Source organism: Callorhinus ursinus, unplaced genomic scaffold, assembly GCF_003265705.2.
Source record: "Callorhinus ursinus isolate GAN/ISIS: 27379988/994484 unplaced genomic scaffold, GSC_fseal_2.0 scaffold82, whole genome shotgun sequence".
Taxonomy (NCBI): domain Eukaryota; kingdom Metazoa; phylum Chordata; class Mammalia; order Carnivora; family Otariidae; genus Callorhinus; species Callorhinus ursinus.
The window spans coordinates 1,720,253-1,743,203 of record NW_027397144.1 but is presented as its reverse complement, the minus strand read 5'-3'; the positions used below and the strand labels follow the sequence as shown (position 1 = coordinate 1,743,203).

At 56.4% G+C, this 22,951-nt stretch overlaps 2 protein-coding genes across 10 annotated transcripts; one reads left to right on the top strand and one right to left on the bottom strand.

Moving 5' to 3' along the window:
* The first annotated feature begins 4,997 nt into the window (after positions 1–4,997).
* ELOF1 (elongation factor 1) lies at positions 4,998–10,526 on the top strand. Of its 6 annotated transcripts, none has more exons than XM_025863290.2 (4): positions 4,998–5,121; positions 9,196–9,329; positions 9,491–9,561; positions 9,877–10,526. In XM_025863290.2, the coding sequence occupies exons 2-4, from the start codon at positions 9,214–9,216 to the stop codon at positions 9,939–9,941; spliced, it is 252 nt and encodes an 83-aa protein (XP_025719075.1). In that variant the 5' UTR covers positions 4,998–5,121; positions 9,196–9,213; the 3' UTR covers positions 9,942–10,526. The 6 variants fall into 6 exon arrangements, with proteins under 6 accessions (XP_025719075.1, XP_025719076.1, XP_025719074.1 ...); XM_025863291.2 differs by having other exon boundaries at positions 9,491–9,593; positions 10,233–10,526; XM_025863289.2 differs by having other exon boundaries at positions 5,014–5,125; positions 9,491–9,593; positions 10,233–10,526.
* A 3,170-nt stretch (positions 10,527–13,696) lies between these two features.
* Positions 13,697–20,228, bottom strand: CNN1 (calponin 1). Of its 4 annotated transcripts, none has more exons than XM_025863252.2 (7): positions 20,077–20,228; positions 17,860–17,981; positions 15,732–15,798; positions 15,493–15,630; positions 15,205–15,315; positions 14,555–14,701; positions 13,697–14,472 (listed from the first exon to the last, which is right to left on the bottom strand). In XM_025863252.2, the coding sequence occupies exons 1-7, from the start codon at positions 20,137–20,139 to the stop codon at positions 14,227–14,229; spliced, it is 894 nt and encodes a 297-aa protein (XP_025719037.1). In that variant the 5' UTR covers positions 20,140–20,228; the 3' UTR covers positions 13,697–14,226. The 4 variants fall into 4 exon arrangements, with proteins under 4 accessions (XP_025719037.1, XP_073743720.1, XP_073743719.1 ...); XM_073887619.1 differs by lacking the exon at positions 20,077–20,228 and adding an exon at positions 19,005–19,025; XM_073887618.1 differs by lacking the exon at positions 20,077–20,228 and adding an exon at positions 18,806–18,932.
* Positions 20,229–22,951: the final 2,723 nt, after the last annotated feature.

Below are 22,951 nucleotides of genomic sequence, written 5' to 3'. Positions count from 1 at the left end.
TACGTGAACTTGTTTCCTTCCCTCTCCCACAGATCTGCACCTTGCTTATTTGTTGTTTTCAAACCAACTGTATGGACGTGTCATTGACACATTTAAAGGGTGCAGTTCGTTGAGTTTTGACACAGGCACCCAGCCACAAACCCACCACTACCATCAAGATAAAAGCGTTTCCCACAGCCCCAAAGGTTCACTTTGCACTTGGCTGTTGCTGTCTGTGGTACCTGGAAATCTGCCCATCAGCTCTCAGGGGAGCTTCTGGCTCTTTCTACAGCTACAGAGGCCCCGCCTGATCCCACTGTCTATCTAACTAGCCAGCCATCTACCGAGGGTTGTCTGAATTGCTTCCAATAATTTTGCTATCCTCAAAAACCTGCTGCAGTAAATACCTCTATGTGTTCATTTCCTCCCTGCACAGATACATTTGTAGGATAAATTGGATACGTTCCCACAAGTGGGACTGCAATTCTTTATGATAGCCATGGAGCTTCCACCTTATGTCCCTGGCTCCTGGCTGGGGCCCGCTGAAATCTTTTCCAATTCTTCCCTCTTATGTGTTCCCTGAACCCAGCTTCAGGGCACCTGGGTGGCTCAGTCAGTTAAGTGTCTGCCTTCGGCTCAGATCATGGTCTTGGGGTCCTGGGATGGAGTTCCACATTGGGCTCCCTGCTCTGCAGGGAGTCTGCTTCTCCCTCTGCCCCTCCTCCCACTCGTTCTCTCAATCTCTCTCTCAAATAAATAAACAAAATCTTTAAACACACACACACACCTCCAGTGGATACCCCTGGGCCCATGTGCTTTTGTACATCTGTGCAAGTAGGTACACAGGAAAACTTTCAGAAGCAGAATTATGGCAGGGCGGCCCATTTCTTACAACAAATGCTGAAAGCAGAATGTGCATCCTGAGTCGAGAGCTGCAGAGAAGCCCAGTTCCCCTAGGGGGAGAGTTGAGTAACACCCACCCACACACCGCCTGAGCCAGCCAGGGAGAGGCAGGTCACAGAAACTGCTCCCTTGGCCCGCCCTCAACTGTCACTTCAGCTGCCACAGGGCAGGGACCCACTTGTGTACCTCCAACTGTCAGCCCCACTGAGTGAAATGAAGTAACAACTTGGACAAAATGCAACTGAGTCACTTCCAGGGAGAGGAACTGGCTGCAAGGGGCACCTTCCATTTGCTACTTGATAGAAGTTGATCTTGTTGCATTTGTTACAGACACCCAGGTTCCTGCAAACATGAAGCAAAGCTTTCTCACCAAAATGCCAGCCCTGGGTTCCTTCCAGCTGATGTTTACCTGCCTGGCATGAGTATCAGCCAAGCTCTATGCCAAAAAACACCATCACATCTGATCCTGACCCATGAGGTAAGGGCCAGAATCATCCTTGCTTCTCTGAGGACTTTCGAGAGCTCAACAGATTAAGCGATGTGCCCAAGGTCATGCCAAGGAAGTGGCAGACCCTTAATCTTAACCACAATAGCCAAGGCGGTTCACAGCTCCCCAGCCTCTTCCCACTGACTCAGAGGCTCCGGGCAGGCAGGGAGCTGAATCAGAAGTCAGCCCAATGTCCCTGTTCACAGGGCCCCGAGCGTGGAATTAGCCCAATGTCCCTGTTCACAGGGCCCAGCACATGGAAAGGAGAAGTGACACATCCAAGCTGACACAGGGAATGAGGGGCAGGGAGCCGGACTGTCAACCAGGCCCCCTTCTCCACAATGACCAAGCCTTGTGCCAGGCAGCTGCAGACCCAAGGAGAGCCAAAAAGAAGAAGGCAGGGCAGACACTCGCCCTCGGAAGGCTTCCATCCAGCTCAGGGGACAAAGCCAGCTAGCACGCAGCCACTGTTAGATGCCTTCTAAACGTCCAAGAACAAGATGGCAGACCTCCTCAAGGCCACTCACAGGCTCTCATCTCCTCTCACTCTCCCCAGGCAACCTCTAGTGATCCAACCATCACGGATATTCTCATGTCCTGCACTCCACTCCTCACCCCAGGTGCCGGGCCAGCAGCTTGTCCTGGAGTTCAGGCCCCACCCTCACCAACCTCGCAGGCCAAGAATCATAAATAATAAGGTGAGAGACCCGCCTTACGAAATGCACTGTCATCAAAACAACATGGGCGCCTGGGTGGCTCAGTTGTTAAGCGGCTGCCTTTGGCTCAGGTCATGATCCCAGGGTCCTGGGATCGTGTCCCGCATCGGGCTCCCTACTCCACGGGGAGCCTGCTTCTCCCTCTGCTTCTCTCTCTGTCTCTCATGAATAAATAAACAAAATCTTTAAAAAAAAAAACACAAAAACAAACAACATGACACGAGCTCAGAGAAAACATCCCGAGGAAATCCAGAAACAAATTCAAGAACACATGAGAACGTGATGCAGGTTGAAGGCGGCCCTGTAATTTCATGGAAAGGTGTTATTTGCCTTGTTAATTTTCCCAGAAGACAGACCCTGAGCCCTACTTCAGACCATTGACAAAAATTAAAACCCAGAGGGATCACATATTTTTAGCATAGAAATAAAACACCATAGGAGATGAACACGAACATCCACACAAAGATCTGAATGAGGCGGTTCAGACCAGCCCTACTCATTAACTGCCCCAAACTGGAAACAACCCATGTCCATCAACAGGTGCAAGGATAAACAAACTGTGGTCCGTGCACACAATGGAATGCAACTCACTGATAAAATGAGGTAAACTAATGATAGACACAACATGCACAAGTCTCAAACCGAGTAAGCTGAACAAAAGAAGCTAAACTCAAAAGACTATACGTAATGTATGATTCTGTTCATAGGACTTTCTGAAAAATACAAAGCTATAGGAACTGAAAAGAGATCAGTTGGTGCCAGGGGCTAGGGGCAGGGGCAGGAACTGACTACAACGAAACGTGAGGAAAATTTCGGGGGGCTGGGGCACCTAAGTGGCTCAGTCAGATAAGCGTCTGCCTTCAGTTCAGGTCAAGATCTCAGGGTCCTGGGTTCGAGCCCCACGGGGAGACTCCCCTGCTCAGTGGGGAGTCTGCTTCTTCCTTTTGCTTTCTCTCTCTCTGCACCTCCCCCTGCTCATTCTCTGTCTCTCTCTCAAATAAATAAAATCTTTTTTTTTAAAAAGGAAACTTTTTGGGAGTGATAGATACATTCACTATTTTAATTGTGGTGAGGGTTTCATGGGTGTACACATAGGTCAAAACACGAAATTTCATAGTTTACCTGTGATTTATTGTCTGTCACTTATATCTCAATAAAGCTGGGGGGGAAGGAAGGAAGGAAGGAAGGAAGGAAGAAAAGAAGGAAGGAAGGAAGAATGTGAGAGAGAGAGAAATAGAAAAAATAGAATGAGAAAGAAAAGAAACAAACAAACCTGGCAATCGTGAGCAAATATAGGATTGTCCATATCCTATGGCCAAGTTGCAATATGAATTGTGTAGCTACTAAAAACAAAAGCTACTTGTATGTGTTTTGACTATTCAGTGTAAATAGCAAGTTGCAAGGTGATATATAGTATGATCGCATCCTGTGTGTGTACAAGTTTGTATCAGCACTGAAAAAGGGTCCCCTAGTCAGTTCCAAGGGTAACACTGCCCCCTAGGGGATACCTTGAAGATAGCTCAACTTAAATACATGTCATTACAAATTATTTTCCTGAACACTCTAATGAAACAGCTCTTATCAAGGTCACCAGTGACCAAACACTTGCTGAGTCAACAGAGTTAATTCTCTTGAAACCACATGTGACATAGCTGACCACTCTCCCTCTCTTGAAATTCCTTCTTCTGGAGGCTTCTGGGAAAGGACACTCGCCTCTCTCTCCCCTCCCTACCTCACCAGTCCGCTCAGTCTCTTGCTGACTCCTTCTCCTAACATCTAAGGATGGGGTGCCCTGGCCTCCTTCTTAGTCCTCTTCTTTTGCTATACTTTACCCCCCACCTTGAAACGAGGTGACTTCCTCTGGCTCCAAGGCTTCAGATAACCCCCACAGGTGAATGACTCTCAAAATGACATCCAGATCCTTCATCTGAACCCCAGACTCCACTTCCAATGGCCTTCCCCATACCTCTCTTTGCTTGTCTCAAAAATCATGGCTAGAACGCAACCCTTGATTTCTCCTCCAAATCATCTCTGAGAGGCAGCACCCAGGGGCTCCAGACAGTGGAAATTGTCTTTGATCCCTTTCTCTTCTTCACTCCATCAGAAGTTCTGCAGGTGCTATCTCTGTGTAATTCCTGATCAGTCTTCGATTTCAACCTCAGCGTCAGCCTACCAGAGAAGCCTTCCCTAACCTCTCAGACTAGTTTGGCAGCCCCCTCCACCATCATATGCTCTGAGATCCACACATATTCCTCTACTGCACTGAAGAGTGTAGTAATTGATCCTTTATGTTTATGTCCAGCCTCTTCCCTAAATTGTGGGATTCGTAGAGCCTTATTCCTTCCTCCCCCAACTCCAAAACCTCCCTAACATGGCCCACAAAACTCCACCTGATCTGGTCCGTGTATGCCTATTCAACCTTTTCTATTATAACTTCAGCACACAGGGTGGTCCGCGGACCAGCAGCATGGACGTCACTGGGAAATGCAGACTTTTAGACCGCACACCTGACCTAATGAATCAGACCTGAACTTTAAGAAGATCCGCAGGCTCTTATTGAAGTTTGAGAAGAGAGTCCGACAAGCTCCCCCATCACCGGCTCAGCCGTACTGGTATTTGCTGTTCCTTAGCACTGAGATATTTGAATGTGTCCGCAGTTGGGGGATCCAGGTGGGCTGCGAGGGGGTGGGGCTTGAACTGAGAGAAAAGACAAGTGAAGATGCTGCGGCCAAGGGCAAGTCAGCCTTTTCCAATGCTGGAAACTCCCAGCCACCACCGCTCCCGAAACGCGGTAACAGCCACTTCTGGGAACTCACCAGAAGCGGGGTGCGCAGGACCACAGTCCAAAGCGCAGGCGCACTACGACCCCGCCTCCCGGCCCGGTACGCGAGTACGCGTGTGCACTGGAGGAGGCGGGGCCTGCTCGCGGGGCGGTCCCGGCCTCGCGTGAGAAGAGGAGAGGGGTTTCTGCTTCCGGCGGGAGACGGAAGCCACTGTCTCCCGGGTGAACGAGGCCGTCGCAACGAGGGGAAGAGTGTAGGTGACGGTTCGCACCGGCGGGCGTTGGGGCTTGGCGTGAGTGGGCAGTCTTCTACTTGGAGACGCTCACGGGGTCCAGGAGGAGGCGTCGAGGACCCCGGGTTTGGGGGGTGGCCTGCCGGGGAGCTTGGCTCCCCCGGACCCCAGCCCGCTAAGCGCGGCTGCTCGGTGGCCCGGCTCCCCCGGGCGGCCGGCGGGAGGCGTCGCCGAACCCTCTGTGAGCTTGGAGGGACCGCTCACTCGCCGCCGCGTGAGTCACGGCAGGGTTGGGGACCGATCCCTTTTCCGGGCCCCGTTGGCGCGCTTGGACTTAGGTCGCCACAGGGGTGGCTAAGGCCCCCGGAGCTTTGTGTACAGGCCAGACCCCTTTTCTGCTGTGGGGTTGGGGATGCAGCAGACGCCGGGTAAAATGAGATTCTGGGGCCCATCCGTACCTTCTGATTCAAGAGACTTATTTATTCATTCAACAAGTATTTATTGAGCGCTTAATGCATACCAGGCACTACCCGTGCTGGGGATTCAGCAGTGAGCAAATCGTGCCTCCCACCCCGTTCCACTGGGGGCAGGTCTGAGATGAGGTTCAGAAATCTGCATTTTTTTGAGCACCCCCCCCCCACCCAGGTGATTCTTCACTCCGGAAGTATTCCCTTAGCCCTGATTGATTAATCTCACAGCACTTACTGATAATTGAAATTATTTCTCTTATTACATTGTTGAGGGTCTCTCTTTTTTTTTTTAAGATTTTATTTATTTATTAGAGATCGAGCGAGGGAGAAACAGCATGAGAGGGGAGAGAGTCAGAGGGAGAAGCAGGCTCCCCACTGAGCTGGGAGCCCGATGTAGGACTCGATCCCAGGACTCCGGGATCATGACCTGAGCCGAAGGCAGTCGCTTAACCAACTGAGCCACCCAGGCGCCCAAGGGTCTCTTTGCTTCTACTAGAATAGAGCTTCCACCGGAGCAGACACTTTGCCTGCCTCGATTGCAGCATTGCTGTGGTTAGCGAAGGGCCTGGCATTGGTTCATTCATTCATTCGGTAAACATTTGTTGCATGCCAGCTCTGGGCCACCAGCAGTTCTAGGCTCTGGGGATACAAAGACAAGACAGAAATCCCTGCCACCATAGAATTTACATTTGGAGGGAGGTGGGCAGGGAAGGAGATGCAGGGAGACCAATGAGGAGGCTGTGTGAGCATGACCAGGACTCCTGGACTCAGACCATGGTCTTGGCAAGAAGTGGGCAGATTCTGGATGTCCTTTTTTTTTTTTTTAAAGATTTTATTTATTTATTTGAGAGAGCGAGAATGAGAGAGAGAGAGAGCACATGAGAGGGGGAGGGTCAGAGGGAGAAGCAGACTCCCTGCTGAGCAGGGAGCCCGATGTGGGACTCGATCCCGGGACTCCAGGATCATGACCTGAGCCGAAGACAGTCGCTTAACCAACTGAGCCACCCAGGCGCCCTCTGGATGTCTTTTAGAGGGAGGGCAGCAGGATCAGGATCAGATAAGGGGTGTGAGAGGGAGAGAAAGGAATCTAGGGTGAGTCCAAGTTTTTTGGATAGATGGGTTCGTTATCTGCTGAGATGGGGAAGGCCGGAAGAGCCCCTTGAGGTGTCAGCAGCTTGGTTTTGGATGGGTTATGTTTAAACGTGTGTTAACATCAGGTGAAGGTGTAGCCGAGGCAGTTAAACGAGCCAGTCTGTAGTTGAGAGGAGACACTGAGGATGGTGAAATCGGGAGGCATCAGTATGGAGGAGGCATTTGAAGCCCTGAGTCAGGGCGAGATCTCCATGGAGGTGAGTGCACATGAAATGGAGCCCAGGGGCGCCTGGGTGGCTCAGATGGTTAAGCGTCTGCCTTCGGCTCAGGTCATGATCCCAGCGTCCTGGGATCGAGTCCCGCATCGGGCTCCCTGCTCCTTGGGAGCCTGCTTCTCCCTCTGCCTCTCTCTCTCTCTCTCTCTCTCTCTCTCATGAATAAATAAAAATCTTTAAAAAAAATAAAAAATAACAAATGAAATGGAGCCCAAAGATTGAGCTTGTGGGCTCATGTACCATTAGAGACTTCTGGGCTGGGGCTGGGGGCAGCAGCAACAGCAGAAACTGAAAGGCACCACCAGTGAGGCTGGGACAGAGTGCAGGGTCCTGAGAGCCGCATGGGAAGGGTGGGAGGAGGGACCCATGTGTCCAGTGCCCTGAGGAGGGGGTGAGCAGAATGGTGGGAGGTAGAGGGAGAATGGGAGGAAATGAATGCAAGCAGTGAGTGCAGACAGCTCTGCTAGAAAAGCCCACAGAATGAAAAGGTGGTTGTGTTTTTGTTTAGAAAGAGAGCCCCAGGCCTTGCGTGGTAGGAGGGACGCGGGACAGAGGGAGAGAATCCCAAGCCGACCCTGTGCTGAGCGTGCGGAGTCCTACGCGGGACTCGATCCCATGACCCTGAGATCATAACCTGAGCTGAAATCAAGAATTAGATGCTCAGCCCACTGAGACACCCAGGCACCCCACGAGGTGGTTGTTTTTAAGATGTATTTAATAACTGTGTTTGTTAATGATCTAGTGGAGAGAGAAAATGTGTTGTTGGGACCCAGGAGACAAGGTAACAAATTGGTTTTGTGGGGAGCATGGACATTCTTCCCTAGCAAAGGAGGGAAGGCAGAATGGGGGGGTCTTGGGGGCTTGTGGATGTTCTCTATGGACTACTTCTGTTTACTCAGAGAATTGGGAACACCCTAAGTTGAGGATGGTATGTAGAGAGCGATTGTGAAATATGAGTGAAATTCTGGTGTTTATTTTGGCAGGCTGCTGGCCTCCCGTGTCAGGGCAGAATGATGCTAAAGCCACACAGGTGGGGGAGAGGGTGTGCGGCGAGAGGGGAGAGGGCCTTGGGGAGGCATTCCCAGGTCTGGTGATCGTTGAGCCCTGAGCACAGTGCCTGCCGCGGGAGACATGCTCAGTTGTCGCCCCTGCTTCCAAGATGTCTGTCCCTAGATGTCCCTCTGGTACTTGACCCCATCATTTCCCCAACAGCTTGTTCTTCCTGTGCATTAGACATCAGAGAATGATGCCACCTTCTCCCCCATCCAGCCTCTCCATCCCCCACCACTTTAGGAGTCATCCTGGACCCCTGCTTCTCTCGCCACACTCACTCCACTGATTTGTCTCGGTCTCTCACCCACTGCCATCCCTCCAGGTCCTGGTTCTGACTTCATGTGCATTCAGACCTCTGACCTGTTCTCCTCGATGCTTTATTAAGGCAGAGATTTCATCCTTCCTCTCCCCACTGCCCCCAGGATCCATCCAAACCCCTCCCACCTGCCCCTGCTCCCTCCTTAGCCTTCCCCACACCCCTGCCTGTATGGTCCCCAAATGCTGGCGGGGGCCCTCAGACGCCTGTCCTCAGGCTTGGTATGTGGCGTTTCTCTACTGGAGATGCTTGTCCCCTCTTCTCTGCCCAACAGCTCTTTATCTGTGGAGAGGCAGCCCAGGAGGTTCATCCGGAGGATCTGTCAAATTCCTTGAGTGTCATTCCTCCTGGGTGCAACTTGCATGTCCCTTTGACAAGAGGAGCAGCTGCTCCTAAAAATCACCGGCTTCTGAGCACTCAGGCCCTGCCCAGCCCTGTGCCGCTGGTCTGTCAGAGTCTCTCCTATCATCCTCAGCAGGAACAGTGGCATCCTGTGTGGGTGCCGATTATGGACGGGCCAGGTTCTGTGCTCGGCGCTTTACTTACCATGTGGCGTGGCAGCCCCACAAGACCCCTCTGAAATAGCAGCTTCATCTCAGTTTTACTAAAAGGAAACTGAGGCACAGAGTTTAAGTCACCAGCCTGAGGTCCCCCAGTAAGGGGAGGGCCAGGATTAGAGCTCAGGCTACCTGATGCCAGAGCGTGCTCCCATCCCCCGCTGCGCCGAGTGGACCTGGATTGTCCGCCCGCCGGGGGCCTGGGAGTCTCCTCCCTCAGGGGCGGAGCCTGAGGTGCCAGCCCCGCCTTCTTCCCCCGCCGGCTTCCCAGAGCGTCAAGCTGGAGGGCTCTGTGGGTCCCCTTGAGTTGCTGACTTCTGCCCCCCCCCCAGGTTTGTCCTCCTACAGACATGGGGCGCAGAAAATCGAAACGGAAGCCACCCCCCAAAAAGAAGATGACCGGCACCCTAGAGACCCAGTTCACCTGCCCCTTCTGCAACCACGAGAAGTCTTGTGACGTAAAAATGTGAGTGGGGGACCGGGCCTCCTCTCTCCTCTCAAAGTCGGGAGGCAGCTTCCCTGCTCCCACCATCCTCCTTTCTGCCCCAGACCTTCCCAGGTAGGGAGGTCCTCACCGAGAGACACAGGCTCCTTTACTCACCAGGCCCCCACCTCCTCCTGTTCCAGGGATCGTGCCCGCAACACCGGAGTCATCTCCTGTACCGTGTGCCTAGAGGAATTCCAGACACCCATCACATGTATCCTTGGGAAGCCGGGCTTTTCCTGGAAGGTGGGGTGAGGTGGGGAATGGAGGGTTGGGGGCAGTTAGGGCTCCCCTGCCCCGGATGGGCTGCCCTAGGGCACCTGGCCAGGAGCAGGGGGACTGGCCTCCGGTTTCTGTTCCTCTGGTCCTGCTGTTTGCCACCGTGCAGGGCTGTGACTGCCCAGGGGAAGAGAGGTGCCACCTGCTGGCATATGTAGGGTGTAGGGCGGGGACCTGGCTGACACCGGTGAGAGGTGTGTACAGGGAAGGGGTCCAGTGCCACCAGTCGCCCTTGACCTCAGCGGCCCAGATCTGTCAGAACCAGTGGACGTGTACAGCGATTGGATAGATGCCTGCGAGGCCGCCAATCAGTAGCAATGCCGAGGACCCACTCCCCTGGCAGTGCTGCCTGCCGTGGACCTGCCCCGCTGGCTACCAGTCCAGAGACATTCCAGGGTCCAGGGTGTGGGTCCAGGGCCTTCACAGCCCTCTGCGTGTATGGAGTGGGTGTGAGTGTGAGTGTGTGCGGCCGCAAGCGTGGCCGTGGCAGTGTGCGTGTGGGAACGGACTGGAGGTGAAGTGGGGTTGTTGCCCCCCCGCCCCCGGGGGGAGCCTGAAGTGCTTCACTTGGCTCTGAAAGCCTTTAACTTGCTTGCTCCTCCTCAGAGCTGGTGTTTGGACATTCTGGGCAAGGACAAGGCCAGCAGAGGCTGCCTCAGGACCCTCCAGCCTCCTCACCCACCTCACCAGCACCTTGCCCATTTGAACTGGACTGCCCTCCCTCCTTCCCTGGCTTCCAAGGCCTGTGGCCTGAGATTCAGAGCCACGGTCCTGTAGCCCCCTTGGCTGAGCCCTGGCAGAACAGCCCCTTTTCATGTTTAGTTGCTTTTGTAGAGGAGGAGGGGCTGGGTCGGGGATATCTGTCAGCCGCAAGCCCTTAAATAAAGCAGCCGATGCAGACTCCTGCCTCTCTGTGATTTCCTGGGTTCTGGGTCAGGCCCAGGGGCTCAGTGAGGGAGAGGGGGAGATGGAGGCATTCGGAGGTGGCCTGGCGGGCCGTTGGAGATGGGGTTTGGTTAGTCCCCAAATGTCCATTTTGTCCACGCAACAGGCATTCAGGGTGAAACCAGGGTAGTGCTGGCCCCAAGGAACATGGGTGAACCCACAGATGTCTGGCCAGGCATTTACAGGCACAACAAAGTGGGGCCACTGGAGCCTGGGGTGGGATGGGGGGTTGGTTGGGGCAATCCGAGAAGGCTTCCTGGGGGGCAGCCTAACGGAAGTAACATTCCAGGCCCACTCTGTCCCTCCTGTGAGGCGGGTGCCCCGGGCTCACAGTGACAAATTGGGCCAGAGATGGGAAGTCATTGGCCCGAGGTCCCAGAGCCAAAAGGATGCAGAGCAGGGCCTTGAACCCAGGAGGCCTGGCTTCATAGCCCAGGGTCTGCCTTCCTATGAGTCCAGGGTCCAGGCTAAGGAACCTGCTCATGGCTTCCTTGGGGAGGAAGTGAGAGCACTGTAGAAGATGAAGGGTCCATGAAAGGGACCTTTTTCCAGAGGTGATGAGGGGTCACTGGAGGCTGGAGGTGGGGCCAGATGCACGTGTGTGATACAATAAATAGTGGCCTTTGTCCCTAGTTCCTGGCACAGAGTTCCTCAAACCCTTGCAGTTTCCTGAATGATGGTGTCTTTTGTCACTCAAAGGCGCCTCTTTTGATCACAACTGAGTTGATGCTGGCCACCAAAAGACGGTGTGATCACTGAGTGGGACCCTCAGTAACACCCACAACCTCTGAGGAAGAGAAAGGGGGGCTGCAGGTTAAGCTGTATAAAAACTTCAACACGATTTGATGAGCTCGGGGATGGTGAACCTGTGGAGCTGCTGGGAGAGGGGGACACCTGGGGAGGGCATGGGAGCTCCACGCCCCGTCCCCACACTTTGGCCCGGGCACCTCTTCCATCTGGCTGTCCTGATTTAAATTCTTTTCTAATAAACCTGTAATCTAAAAAAATACAATGTTTCTCTGAGTTCTGTGAGCCGCTCTGGTAAATGAATCAAACCTGAGGAGGTGGTCAGGGGGAATCCCGGATCTATTGCTGGTCGATGAGAAGCACAGGTGACAACCTGGACTTGGCAATGGGCCTGAAAGTGGAGGGACAGTTTCATGAGACTGAGCCCTTACCCTGTGGGATCTGATGCTGTCTCTAGGTCGTGTCGGAATTGAGTGAATTGCTTGGTGGTTTTGGAAAAAATGCCTCTGAACCTGGCTGATGCTGAACACCTGCGCATTGCATGGTGCCCTCAGACGGTCTTGCAGTTACAGAGGTCCTGATGCTCTGACAGCCTGGGGCTGATCAGCACCTGTACCCAGCCTCGAGCCTGGGCACCAGGTGACCTGTGCTTTGCAATCCTCCTCGATATAGCAGGAAGGATGATGGAACCTTCTGGGGCCATGTTGAGGTTGGAGGGGCCCGGCGGAGTGCCTGGGTTTGAGTGACTGGGACCCACCCAGGGCAGTAAGGGGTGTGAACAGCCGAGGGAGGGAGACGCTGAGCTGGCTAGGAGCCTGGGCCAGAGCCTGGGCCACTAGGCCCAGCCGCTGGGTCCAGCATGTGCCCCCCCCCCCAGGCCCACCCTGCCCCTGACATGCCTCTCCCGGGTGTTCCCACCTCCCCCTCCAAAGTCCCAGGTTAAGGTCCCCTGGCCCAGGCAGGAGCCAGTGGGCATGGGCAGAGCCTTGGACAGGCGCCTGGGTGGGGGGTGCCCTCGGTGGTCCAGCAGAAAGGGGGCTCATTCCTCTGGCTTCCAGGGCCCGCCCACCCCAGTTACACAAGCCAAGTGCTAATATGGTGCCGTTTTCCTGAGGAGGCAGGGCCCTGGGCCAGGCATGGATCCTTCTCAGCATAGCTTCCCCATGCCAGCCCTGGGGGAGCAGGACCTACACTAGCCAGGCCAAGAGCGCCTGGAATCCCTTTTACAAGGCCCCAGGGGCTGTGTGCGTCTGTGCATGTGGGTCTTCCAGTGTCTGTCTCTGCAAGTCCCCATGTTCCAGCATCATCCCCTGCTACAGGGAAGGAAGGGGAGAACACTTTTCTAACCCCTGCCGCCACCACCCCATCTTCTCCTTGGAACTCTGCAGGTGGTGGCTTCCAGGCAGGACAGCTGGGGCCCACATCACTCGGAGGACAGGGTGCCCTAGGAAATGTGGGGAGGTTGAGGCTGTCCACACATTCCTAGGGCTCTGGGCTGGCAGGCCAGCCTCGGAAATCAGCCCTAAGAAGAGGGCAGAGAGTCAGCCGGGCGCACAGGGCAGCCGCGCCGGGCAGTCAGCTACTCACCGGCTCTGTGCCAGTCTTTAAAGGGCCATTGCTCTGGGCCCCCAAAGTGCCCATCCTCCTCCACTGCCTTGTCCCCTCCCACCTGCCCACAATCCACTCCAGGGCGGAATGGGCCCAGCTGCCCACGGGGGCCTCCAGGACTCAGCTTGTCTATTCTCATCGGTCAGTGCCAAATGTCAACCCCTGTCCAGAGGCACGGTTTCATGTCAGCTTCCCCATGTCCCCAGGAGGCTCTCTGTCTTCATCTTCCTGATGGGAAAACAGGCCTAGGGAGGGCAAGTGAGTTGCCACAGGTCACCCAGCTAGTGCGAAGCGGAACCGTGATTCACACCCCACCTAGCCTGTCCCAGTGCTCGGGCTTTTTCACCACAACCCCAGGCTTTCCAGAGAGATGGCCGAGTGCCGAGCATGTGTGTGGGTATTGTGTATGCGGGCAAGGGTGTGTGCTGATGTGTCTTGAGTGGGAGCGTGTACCGCATGTGCGTATCTATGAAAGGGGTTGTGTGTGTGTGTGCGCGCGCGCGCCCAAGGCTGCAGAGTATGCGCTCGCCATCCGCACACAGTAGTGCATGTGTGCGGATTTTGTGTGTGAGTGCGTGCCTGTCCTGGGTCCAGCCGCGCGGCCGCGGGCTCCGTGTGTGTGTCTCACGGCGTGTGTGTGTGTGTGTGTGTGTGTGTGTGTGTGTGTGTCTGCGCCGCTGTGTACGTGGGAGATGGGAGTGGATCCGAGCAAGCCTCTCAGCACGTGAACCGGAGCCACGCAGGCTCCAGGACAGAGCAGCCCCGAGAGGATGATTTTACAGCTGTTTATTGTGCTCCAGTGAAATAGAAAAAGAAAGTGCTTGCATTACAAACGCCGCTGTCACATCCACATTTTATGCCAGTCGCTGCAAACCAAACCGCGTGTGTCCGCTGCGCCTCTGGGCATGCAGTTTGCTCCCACTGCGGGGATGGGGTGGGGGCGGGCCGAGCCTGGGCTCTGGGGGCTTTGCCTGGGGGGACTTCTTGTCCTGCGGGGACCCACCTGTGAGGGAGTGGGGGGACAGCTGGGGTAGCTTTGCTCAGTGCGTCCTTTGGGTGCTGTTGGGCACACCCGGCTCGATGTTGGATCCTGCGGCGCTCCAGGGAGGAGGGCCCCCTTCCCCCCGACACACACGCCCCCCAGTCTGCCCCCCCACCGCAACGCTAACCCTGTAGGCAGATGCCAGGGGGCTGGAGGACGCCATGCAGGGGGAGGGGGTCGGCGGGGCCAGCTCGGCCGTGCCGAGAGCAGCAGCTAGCCTCCCTGGGGGGGGGAAGGCAGGGTGGGGGGCCCAGGGCCCTAGGCAGAGTTGTAGTAGTTGTGCGCGTGGTGGTTGTGGGTGGGCTCGCCCAGCTCCGGGTACTCGGGCGTCAGGCAGTACTTGGGGTCATAGACCTGGCGTGGCAGCCCATACACTGTCATGCCCCGCTGTGAGGCCCCCTTGTTGCTGCCCATCTGCAGGCTGACGTTGAGTGTGTCACAGTGCTCCATGCCCAGCCCTGGCTCGAAGATCTGTCGCTTGGTCCCGGGTGCAGTCATGCCGGCCTGCAGAGGACACAGCGATCAGACCCTGGGGACGGCGGAGGGCAGGGGCCCCACCAGCCCCACCCCATGACCCCCCACACACCTGGCTGGCTCCCTTGTTGGTGCCCATCTGCAGGCTGATGGTGGCCTGGTCCAGGGGCTGGTCCGTGCCCAGCTTGGGGTCGTAGAGGTGACGCCGGGTGCCATAGGCCGTCATGCCCTGCTGGCTGGCAAACTTGTTGGTGCCCATCTAGAAAGCCAGAAGGAGAATCATCCCAAGGGTCACAGAGCCTCACCACGGGCATAGCATGGGACGTAGCATGTCAATGCACGCTTGCATGGCCCTCTAATGAGCCACTGCATCCACTCTCGGGCTCCAGACTGGAAACAGGCCCAGAAAAGGCATGTCCCATAACCTGTAAGTGGCTCAGACCACTGGGGCTTGACTTCCAGGGTTTGAGCCCCAGCTGGGCCACTTATCACCTGGGCAGCCCCGGCAAGTGAAGTAGCTTCTCCAGGCCCCTGTTTCCTCATCTGCATAAAGGGTGCAATGATAACAGCACCCACTCCTTAGGGCTGCTGGAGGAGTGAGTTAGGGTATGGAAAATGGCAAGCACAGTGCCTGCCATACATGTGAGTTAAAGCCAAATATCCTGCGCCCCAAAGCCCGCAGGGACCTGGGTGCCCTCCTGGCCTCCTCGACCTCCCAGCTGAGCTCAGCAGCAAAACCCCCAGGTGAGGAAGGGCCAGTACCTGCAGACCGATGATGTTCCGCCCTTCTCTTAGCTTCTCTGGCTCAAATTTCCGTTCCTGCTTCTCTGCATACTTCACCCCTACGTTCACCTTATTCCCTTTCGTCTTGGCCTGGGGAGGGCAAAGGGAGCAGGGGGCTGACAAGGGAGCCTCTGGGCCACATTGTCCCCTCCTGGTACCTGCTCTTCCCCCTCCCACCCACACTGGGCTGGGCCCCACTCGCAGCCCAGACCCTCCAAAGCCACCCACCCCCACGGCCCCACGCCCCGACCCTTCGGCCACACTCACCATGCTGGCCAGGGCCAGGAGGGTGGACTGCACCTGGGTGTGGTTGGTGTTCTCAAACAGGTCGTTGGCCTCAAAAATGTCGTGGGGCTTCACCCCATACTTAGTGATGGCCTTGATGAAGTTGCCGATGTTTTCCAGCTGGAGGGGAGCAGGTGGTGGTCAGTGGAGCAGGAGCAGGGTGGGGGGCTGAGGGGCTGTGGGCCAGGGGTTGAAAGAGTTAAAACAGAGCCTGGGCTCACCTGGTGCCAATTTTGGGTCGACTCGTTGACCTTCTTCACGGAGCCTGGCTGGAGCTTATTGATGAACCTACAAGGGGTCAGGGAAGGCAGTGAGAAAAGTGAGCCCCCCCTCCGCACCCATGCCCAGCCCAGTGGGAAAAGGGGTCAGGATGACAGCCAGTGGGCGATTTTGCCGGTTCCTACTACAACCAGCTCAGCTGCAGCCCCACTGATCCACCCCGCACACCCGGGCAGGACTCAGATGGCAAACTAACCTCTCAGGAGCTGGGCTCGGGTCTCTAGCAGAAAGCCCCCTCATCCCTGCTATGCAGGGGTCTCCTGCTGCTCCACCCCCCCTCCCTGGTGACCACATTTCCATCTCCTGGCCTTTAGGGGGAGCCTGCACTGTGGAGAGCCCGCTGCTCAGGCCTCCGACTTCCCTTCTCTGGCCGACCTCAGCCCCTTGATCTCCTCCAGTCTCTCGCCTTTCGATGCCACCGGTACGCCAACAACTCCCCACGACTTCCCTGCAGCCAGGCCTCTCACTCCCCGATCCAGCGCCCTGCCTGGCATCTCGAATCAAATGCACCCCACCCCAGACTCCAGACACCCACTTCCCCCAACTCAACTCCCTCCACCCTCCCAGGCTCAGGAAACACACCCTCCCAGGTGCTCAGGCAAAGCCCTCAGATTTGCTCTTGACTCTCCTCTCCCTTTCTCCCATTCCCACACGCAACCCCTCAGCACGTCCGCTAGCTCTGCCTCCTGAAGACATTCAGAAGCCTATGGCTCCTTGCCACCTCCGCCCTGCTCTGAGCTGCCCCTGTCTCTCTCCTGGGCTCTTGCAGGGGCCTCCTGTGGCACCCAGCTTCCACCTTGTCCCCTGAAGACCCTTGTAGCTAGAATGGCCTTTTCAAAATAATTCCAGTTACTCCCCAGCTCAAAACTGCCCCATGGTTTCCCTTCAGAATACAGATCCCCATCCTTTAGCAAGACTAAAAGGCCCTACATCATCTGGCCCCCAGCTAACTTCACTTCCCCTAATCTCTCCTCGTTCCTTCAACACACTATGCTTGCTCCCACCTCAGGGCCTTTGTACCACTGTTCCTCCCACCCCCCGCCTGGCCCACTCTTTCCTCAGATGCCCTCCCAACTCCCTCACTCACTTCATCCAAGATTCTGCTCAAATGCTACCTCTTCTGAAAGACCTCCAGACCATTCTGTACAAAGCAGCAACCCAAAAAGGGATTATTTCATTGATTTGATCTCCCCAACTAGGACTCCGGCCCTGTGTGAGCTCCGAGGTAAGTCTGTTTTGTTCACTATCCCCAGTGCCTAGACCTAGCACACAGTAGGTGTTCCATAAATTCTTGGCGCATGAATGAGTGGGTGGGTGGTTCTGCGCTCTTTGATGCCCGAGCAACCCTGTCTGAGCTGGGACACCAAAATGTCCCCCTATTCCTTATTCCCACTGGATATGGTAGAGTAAGATCCCCCCCACCATGCCACCTTTCCAGCACCTAGATCTTGGTAAGGCTGCACCTTCGGGAAGCTTCCCAAGGTCACTCTTTGGCCATCACGGTCACCCTGCCCTGGGTGAGACTCAGAGATACAGACAGGACCCCACTGGGCTCAGGGCCCTAGCCAGCATTAGTGTCACTGTGGAATCTGGAACCAGGGCTTGGGAGCTGCGTGGATTTTCATTCCTCTCGGTGATTTAAGTTCTGAGAAGAGTAGAAAACCAGGGCCTACTTAAATTGCCGTGGCATAATTCTCATGTCACCAAGCCAGTGATGAACGGCCATTGTTGCCTATTGCTTTTAGCTGTTCCTCCACACTATGCTTGGAACTCTTTCTTGGAACTCTGGAGGCCATAAATGGGCCTGCCCTGTCTGCGTGGTGGTTAAGCCTAGATTCTGATCATTTCTGTTGGAACAGGTTGGGACTCTGGGCGATGTGTTTTACTTAACTGAGCCTCCTTCTTCTTTCCTGTTAAATGGGCACAATGATTCTTTGCCACCGCTCTTTCAAGGTCTCGGCTATAAAGTATCTAACCCAGCTCTGAGCTCATAGTTGTTTGAGGGGCTGAGGGGGTAGGGATGAATGTCCAGGTTGGGGGGCAGCCCAAGGCAGTGTAGGCTCCACTCACTCGCAAAGAATGATGCCATCTTTGAGGCCATCCATGAAGTTGTTCCCAATGCGGCGCCCTGTCACCCCCTCGATCCACTCTCGAAGCTCCTGCTCCCGCTGGTGGTCATACTTCTGGGCCAGCTGGGGGTGGGGGACACAGAGAAGGTGGTAAGGACGCAGTGGGGAGCAGAGTTAACTCTCTGGACCCAGTCGGAGGTTCCCTAGGCCCGATCTTCCTCATCCCTTCCCAACTATGGCAATTCTGACCCAGCGTCTATGGGGGGGGGGGGCTGAAGTGGGCCAAAGGCCAGGGCTGAGGTGGCACCTGCCCCGGGGAAGGGGGGCATTCCAGACGTTCTGAGGTTTGGCACCAGAGAATGCCGACAAGGGGGAGGTTGGAGAGCAGGGTATTCAGAGCTGGGGGGCGGTGCCTGGCCTCTTGGTCCCTGCCTCTAGGCCAAACTTGGGGCTTAGCTTCCCCTGGCCCTGCCCAACCCCCAGCTGGAAGCCTGGGCGCCTCAGGCAGGGGAGGAGGAACCCCAAGGAGGTGGCTCTGAGTACTGCCTTGCAGGGGACTGTTCTGTCTTGCGTGTCTCTCTGCCTCAGTGTCTCTCCAGGTCCTCATCCCCTGGGCTCCGGCTCTGGCTGGAGGCTCTGGGGGCTTGTCTTTGTCTTACTCCTGGCCCCATGCGCGCACGGCTGTATTTCTCTCTCTCTCTCTCTCTCTCTCTCCATCCCTTTGCCCTCTGTCTCTCCCCAGCTCTGTCTTTCCTTGGCCCTGTCTTCCTGTCCCCGTCTGGCCGCGCCTGGCTGGGGGTGGGGCTCCTGGCGCGTCCCTCTCTGCCTCCCCGGTCGCTCTGGTCTCCGACTCCAGGTTCTCTGCCTCTGGTGGGGGGGTGGGGCTCATCTGTCTCCTCTCCGGGCCTCTCCATCCCGGTCTCCGTCTTATCTGGCTCGTGGCTCACCCTCCCCGTCCATCCCTCTCAAGTCTCGGGCTCCCAGAATCTCGGTCTGCGACTCTCGCCCTCTTTCCCCACTCCCCACCCTGCCTCCTCCGTTTCTCCAGAACCCTCCGCCCCAGCCCAGCCAGGCTTCCAAGACTCTGGGGGACGGAGCTGCCCCTTCTCCTGGGGGAGGAGGAGGTGGGAGGGGGCGGCCCCTCACCTGGCCCCGGCCCTGCCGCCCCCCTCCCCACCAGCCCGGCTTTATAAAGCAAACCGGCCCTTATATAGCGCGGCCCCGCGGGCCGGGCTCCCCGAGGCCGCCTTATATGGCGCGGCGGCTTCGCGCGGCTCTGGGGCCGGCGCCGGGGGGGTGGGGGGGAGGGGGGGCCGCGCTAGGATCCCGCCCGGCCCGAGCACCCGCCCCCAGCCAGCCCCCTCCTCCAGCCGCGAGGGTCCCCCCCCCCCGCCCAGGATCCAATCCCAGCTCCCCACTACTTCGCTGTACGCTGGGAAAAGCCACCCCGGGCCTCAGTGTTCTCCTCTGTCAAATGGGGCGCTGCGACTCCTGGCAACACTCAGGGGAGCATTCCAGGGAGTTAGAAGTTCACTGCCCTGGAGAAGCTGAACCCCATTCCCGGGTGTGTGTGTTGCAGGGGGGCGAGGCCGGGATCCGAGTTCTGCAGCTCCTTTAGGTAGAACCCAAGCTACTCGCCTCTCCTCTCTGAACCTCAGTTTACCCATCCATAGCACGAAGGTGGTATCTGGATGTCTTCCCAGCTCAAAATTAGGAGATACCTGCCATGTCCCTAATAATGCTCACTCTCTGACCTCCCCAGCTGTCTCCCTCTCCCTTCCGGATCTCCTACACTATCTGGGCCTCACTTGCCCAGAATTCCTGCTCTCAAGCACTCCCCAGTTTCTTTTTGAGATGGGGGTGTGTGTGAGGAAAATCAAGTCCTTTCCCACCGCCCCCGGAACGCAAAAGGAACGGGGGCGGGGGGCGGGGGGCAGGTTAACAGGAGACTCTGATCCAGGGGGGATCTTTCTTTACAAGGGACCGACCACCTCAGTTTACCTGTGGTTGCCTGCATGCCCTCCATTTTACCCAGCCCCCAACAGTAGCTGAGGGCTCTGGGATGCTCTGGATGGGGAGTAAGGCGGCCCCTACCCCGTATCTGTCCTCTTTCCCTCTCTGGTTCCAAGTCACATGGAATAGGCAAGAGGGGGTCCAGGGAACCCCAAGAGCAGAGCCTCTGGCCTGCCAGGGTGTGTGGGCCGAGCGGGGGCCCTACCTTGTTCTTGACCTCAGCCGACAAGCCATAGGCGGGGCCCCGGTTGAAGTGAGCAGAGGACATGCCGGCTGGTGGTGGGCCGCGGTAGCAGTAGCTCTGAGGACCCTCTGAGGACTGGACCGAGGCAGCTGCTAAGGCTCCGTCTGCAAACTCTTCCCTCCTCACACGTTTTTGAAGCTCTGGAGGCGGCCCGGGCCTCTTCCAAGGTCGTCCCATTGGCTGCAGGGGCCTGCCAAGGGGCGGGGCAACCCCCACCTCGGCCATCCTCCCCCCCGCCCTCCCCCCCTCGTGATGTCAGGGCCTTGGTATTGGGAGCTGATTGTGTCATTGTTTCCACCTAGGGGGTTGGCCTGGGTTATTATTTGGGGTGGGGGGGCTTGGTCAGAAGAGATGAAGACTTCCCCATCCTTGCCGACCCTCTGCTGTTCGTCGGACCTCTGACTGGGCCTCCTCGCTTCTTTGTGTCTGTCACTGAGGCCATCTGTCCTTGTCTCTGAGGTCATCTCTCTTCGTCTCTCTGCAACCCATGGTAGCTTAGTGAGAACCACCCTGGGTTTAACTCCAGACACCGACAGTCTCTAAGTGGGCCTCTGTTGCCACATCTGTAAAATGGGCTAATGGATAGTGCATGCCCAGTGTGCAGTGCCTGGCACAGGGAAGGACTCAGGATAATCGCAATATTTCCAATGAGCATCTGGCACCCTACTTCTGTCCCCTCCAGTCCCTTGTAAGGATCTGGGGGAGCAGAGATCCTGGATGTTACCCTCTCCACTACCTGTGGGTTGCCATGGAGTGACTGTGTTAGCAGGTTCCAGGCCATGGACACCCCCTGTGTTTCCCTGTTCCAGCCAGGGTGGCCTGGAGGGAACACCTGCAAACAGCCCCATCTGGCCAGATCTCCCCCCTGGATGACATGACCACATCATGCCACATATGTCAAGGCGATGTTAGTGACATCTGGATGACATGTCAGCAACCTGCCATATACTGATGATACCTTAAGGACATGCTGGCCACATGCTAAGGACACGGCTGTGACATGCTAATGTGACAGCCACCCCCATGTCAGGCCCTGTTACAAGTACTGTACGTGTATCAACTCATGCTTCAAAACAACCTCAGAAACGGATGCTGTTATTATGCACACCTTACAGATGGGAAAACTGAGGCACGGGATGTGGAATCCGTTTCCGAGTGTCACACGGCGTCAGTGGCAGAGCAGAATTTGAAGCCAGGCCCCTGTGCCTAATGCTACCAGGCTGTCAGGGTTCCTCACCCTCAGCACTGTCGACATCAAGGCTGGATAATTCTTCCTGGCTGGAGTCTCTCCTGGGCCTCCTCGGACTTTAAGCAGCATCTCCAGCCTCTATCTACTAGGTGCCTAGAGCACTCCCTTAGTCTCCACAAACAGAAATGTCTCTAGACATTGCCAAATGTCCCTGGGGAGGGGGGGGCATATCTTTCCTGTTTGTGAACCACTGGGTTCAACCAACATGCTAAGGGCAAGGTGACTAAAATACGGAGAATGAGCCAACAATTAGGTCCTGCTATACTATATTCTAAGTGCATTGGGTCTGTTAACTCATTCCTCACAAGAGTCTTCTGAGGTGGGGTCCGTATAAGGCACAGAGAGGTGAAGCCGACTGCCTGGCCGTTACACAGCGCGAGAGTGACGCAGTCGGGACTCGAACGCGCAGTTTGCGGGATCCTGCCCACGCTGGGCGGCCCCCCCCCCTCCGCCCCCCCCAGCGGGGCCACAGGTCGCTACTGCGCAAGCGAGAACCCACGCCTTGGCGGAGCAGGCGGCTGGCGCCCCCTGGCGGCCCAGGAGGGGCGAGGGCGGGGGCGGGGCCTGGTGGGGTCCGGCCGGCGGTGACGCGAAGCGCTGACTCACTCGGCTCCGCCCCCGGCCCGCGGCCGCTTGGCCATTTATAGAATCCGCGCGGACTCTGAAGTCACGGCCCAGGCACGACGGGGGCGGGGTGGGGGCGCCCTTGGCGCGTCCCCCGACGGGGTAGCCCGGGGTCTCCCTAGGAGGGTGGCCCTTTCTGGGTCTGTCGTGTCCCTCGGATTCTAAGTCTGTGTCTGCATCTCTTGCGCTGGCTCTTGGTTGCAATAGGCCTGTCTCTGCCTTGCCTGGTCTTTTTCTGACTTTGTCTATGAATCTGCCTGTCTCACTGTCTGTTTGTCTGTCTATCTCTGTTCCCCTCTCTCCATTATCTCTCCATCTCTGGGTTTCGCTTTCACCTCTCTAAGTCATTGTTTTTCTCACTCGATGTCTGTCCGTCGTTTCTGCCTTTCTCTGTGTCTCTGTCCGGTTGTTAGGCGTGGAAGCCGAAGGCGAGGACTGATCCCATCTGGAGGTCCCAACCCCTGGGAACCCACCCTCCCCCATTACTGGCTGCCCCGTGCGCAGTCGCCTACTTAGCTCCTATCTGGTGTTTCCCAGGCCCCAGCCCCTCTGTGCCTCAGTTTCCCATCTAAATGAAAGGTGGGATCTTGTTTTTTGTTTTTTAATATTTTATTTATTTATTTGATAGAGACACAACGAGAGAGGGAACACTAGCAGAAGGAGTGGGAGAGGGAGAAGCAGGCTTCCCGCCGAGCCGGGAGCCCGATGCGGGGCTCGATCCCAGGACCCCCGGGTCCATGACCCGAGCCGAAGGCAGACGCCCAACGACTGAGCCACCCAGGCTCCCGAAAGGTGGGATCTTGTAAGAAATGGAGTCTCCCCAAAGGGTCCAGGAGGTCATGAAAGAAAAACTCTGCCCCGCCTTATTTTTTGGAGACCCCTAAGACCTTCGTGCCTCTCAGGGCCATCTAAAACACACACACACACACACACACACACACACACACACACACACACACACAC